The 3,558-nt window shown below is 47.3% G+C and overlaps 1 protein-coding gene across 1 annotated transcript; it reads right to left on the minus strand.

Annotated features, from left to right (window-relative positions):
• Positions 1 to 1,026: 1,026 nt before the first annotated feature.
• On the minus strand, positions 1,027 to 1,905 carry LOC115984410. Its single transcript, XM_031107441.1, has 2 exons — positions 1,755 to 1,905; positions 1,027 to 1,649 (listed from the first exon to the last, which is right to left on the minus strand). The coding sequence occupies exons 1-2, from the start codon at positions 1,903 to 1,905 to the stop codon at positions 1,027 to 1,029; spliced, it is 774 nt and encodes a 257-aa protein (XP_030963301.1).
• Between the last annotated feature and the right edge of the window lie 1,653 nt (positions 1,906 to 3,558).

The raw sequence follows: 3,558 nt of genomic DNA on the forward strand, positions 1-3,558 counted from the left end.
AACCTCTATCCCTCGGCTGGTGATTAAGTACCCCAAAAATTTGTGAGCCCCCACTCCAAAGGCACATTTCTCTATGTTAAGGCGCAATCTATGCTTCCACAACACCTCAAACACCCCCCGGAGATCCTCTACATGCCGTGCCTCTTGCTTGCTCTTTACCACCATGTCGTCAATATACACCTCAACCGTATGCCCAATTTTATCCCGAAACATCCTCATCATCATCCGCTGGTATGTCGCTCTGGTGTTCTTTAGCCCAAAGGGCATCATGGTGTAATGATAATTAGCTTCGGGGGATATGAACGCCGTTTTCTCCTGGTGTTCAGCGGCCAGGGCAATTTGATGGTACTCTTGAAAAGCATCCAGGAAACTCATCCTCGGGTGCTCGTAAGTGGCGTCCACCAATTGATCAATCTTTGGCATGGGAAACGAGTCCTTTGGGCATGCTCGGTTCAAGTCCGTGAAGTCCACACAAACTCTCCACTTGCCGTTCTTCTTCCGGATGACCACGGTATTTGCCAGCCATTTCGGGAAAAAGGTCTCCTTTATTGCTCCTGCCTCTTTCAACTTCTCTACCTCCCGCCTTACCGCCTCAACATGGTCTTTGGCTGACCTTCTCAGCTTCTGCTTCTTCAGGGGATATGAGGGGTCTACGTTGAGCTTATGGACAATAAACTCGGGATCAACCCCAGGAACTTCATAGGGGTTCCAAGTGAAAACATTCATGTTTTGAATCAGAAACAGCAATACTTGGATCCTTTCCTCGTTACTCATACTCGCTCCAACCTGAAAATATTTATTAGTGTCTGGTAATATCTTTACCTTTACTAACTCCTTAGCGCAACCAGCCCCCGTTTCTTCTCAGGGCCCTTGTGATTGCTATAAAGGGCTCTTCCGGGACTCATCTTCCCATTCAAGATGCTCCTGTTCGAACCGCCCGGTCTCCTCGTCCCTTACCAGTTGTCCGGTTTTTTCTCCCTGATTGACTTGATTCCCCCACTTCCAATTAACTACAGCAGTAAGAAACTATTTGGCCGCTTGCTGGTCTCCTCTTATCACGGCGACACCTTGCTCGGTTGGGAACTTGATCTTTACATGAAGTGTAGATGGGACAACCCTCATTGAATGGATCCACAGTCTTCCCAGAATAGTAGTATACGAGGAAAATGAACTTACTATTGTAAACATCACTGCCACCTCCTTCCCTCCCATAATCACGGGAAGGGAAATTTGCCCCTCAGGAATCACTACTTTACCGTCGAACCCAACCAAAGGTGAAGTGTGCTTCATCAAGTCCTCCTTCCTTAGTCTAAGTCCCTTAAACTGATCCGAATACATTACGTCAACCTCGCTTCCTCGGTTTATCATCACCCTTTTTACTATGAAGCCATTTATTCGGGCAGTTACCACTAATGCGTTATCATGCGGTTGCATCGTCCCCTCCAAATTGTCATCGTCGAATGAGATGGGTTCCCGTGTAAACTTCATCTTCTTGCCTGGCAACTCTTGGCCCGGGTTACCCTCTATTGGCACTACTGTCAACACTCCTTTCCTTCTTCCTCTAATGAGCTTTTTCGGGGCAACATGGATTACTTCAATCACCCCTACAGTGGGAGGGAGAGGGTTTCCACTTTGCTGATTATCTTGCCCTACAATTCTATCACCCGAGTCTAACACGAAATCCTTTAAATGCCCGGCCTTGACTAATTGCCCCAGGTGATCCTTTAACACACGGCACTATTCGGTAGTATGACCTTTATCCCAATGATAAGTGCAGTATAGATTCTGATTCCTCCTGGATGGGTCTCCTCCCATCTTATTCGGCCATTGAAAAAATGGCTCATGTTTGATCCGGTCAAGAATCCTGTTTATCGGTTCCTTAAACGTCACATTCACTTCTCCCATTTGTGCGGCCGGCTCTTGAATCGTCAGACCCCCCCGAGGTCTGAACGGGAAACCAGTTTGCTGGGGACGATTCATCATTGGTGCTTTACCTTTGCTCTACAGCTGATCATCCTCTAATCGCTTGTATTCCTCGATGCGTCTCATAAGCTGCTGCATGCCTTCGAGAGGCTTCTTGGCCAACGACTCCCGTAGCTCGGAATCCTCGGGCAACCCCATCCTAAAAGTACTTGTTGCAACCTTCTTGTTATCCCCACCTATCTCATTGTATCTCCCAATACTGGCTGGCGTAACTATGGAGGGTCTCTCCCACCCTCATTTTCATTGAAAGAAGCGTGACTACTGGCTGAGGTACTCAGCTGCACATCACAAACCGAATGCCGAACTCCTGAATTAGCTCGGAAAAGCTGCGTATGGATCCTTTCCGTAACCCGTTAAACCACCTCAAAGCAGTTGGTACTTGAAGGAAATACCTTACACATCAATGCATCATTATGAGTATGCAAAGACATCATCTAAATATAATGACTGACATGCTCTACTGGATCAGTCTTTCTGTTATAACAATTGAACGGTGGGTGGGTAAACTTGTCCGGCATTTCGGCCTCCTAGATTTCGTTCGAAAATGGGGACCTAGTTGCTTTTCGCAAAGTACGACTCATGGCATCCATAGCAGCATTCCGAGGTTGCCTTTCCTCTAGAGAGACTGAATTTCTAACTTGATTTTCCCGAGAATGTGAGCGGTCTCGGTACCAATGGGATTCTCGGGAATGTGAACGACTTCGCCGCAGTCGAGATCCAGACTGATTAGATCCCTCCCCATATCTATTTCCCCCGATTCCGACCTCCCGTTGTTGGTCATTCCCGTCTCTTCTCCGATGCCTACCTCTTACCTCCAGCTCCAAACCCCTGACTAGCCTGCGCAACCATTCAAGCTCTTCATCTCGTTCCTCCCTCTACCTATGTCCTGTAGCACCAAAGACCGTCTGTTGGGTTTGGTATGATCCTTCTCCTGTGCTAGACATCTCTTCTTATTGGTCATATTCCCTATATTCTCGTTCCTTCTATCTGCGCTCTCGCTAACTAGACCCCCGAGAAGACCCTATAGATCCAGTGTCCGCATGGTCCCCCGAACGTCTTTCAGACATTTTCTCGAGCTTGAGTCCCTCTAGAACCATGGCATTGTAGGAGAGCCCCACGGTGGGCGCCAATTGTACGCTCCAAAGATGGGCTTGCTGGGCCAAATCACTATTTGGGCTCACAATTTATTTGTCTGGTGGGCCTGGGTATCCTACCTTGGGTTGTTCTAGGCTTAGGGACCCAATAAGATCACTTTTCTCTCTTTCTTAATGTTTTATTCTTCTCAGACCCTCTCTTTCTCTCTCCTTTCTCTCCCCAAAATTGCACCCGCTTACCATTCATTCGTTTCTCTTATATATAGCCCTTGTTAATGGGGTGATCATCATTATCTTCTTCCTTAGTGCAAAGAGAGGTCCAATGTCGATAAACTTAAGTGGATTTTTAGGTACTAGTGGCTTTGGGAATGGTTCCTATAGCAGCAAATATGTTCGGCAAAGGAGTTTCCTAAGGTTTTGTCGAGCACTCAAATGGCGATGTGACTGGGCATGTGTATAGAGCCTGGAAATGGTTTCCCCA

Source organism: Quercus lobata, chromosome 4, assembly GCF_001633185.2.
Source record: "Quercus lobata isolate SW786 chromosome 4, ValleyOak3.0 Primary Assembly, whole genome shotgun sequence".
Classification (NCBI taxonomy): domain Eukaryota; kingdom Viridiplantae; phylum Streptophyta; class Magnoliopsida; order Fagales; family Fagaceae; genus Quercus; species Quercus lobata.

Coding starts and splice junctions, on each gene's coding strand:
- LOC115984410 (XM_031107441.1), bottom strand. CDS start 1,905: ATGGGAGAAGTGAATGTGACGTTTAAGGAACCGATAAACAGGATTCTT. Junction 1,650..1,754: donor CACTTATCATTGGGATAAAG/GTCATACTACCG, acceptor ATAGAATTGTAG/GGCAAGATAATCAGCAAAGT.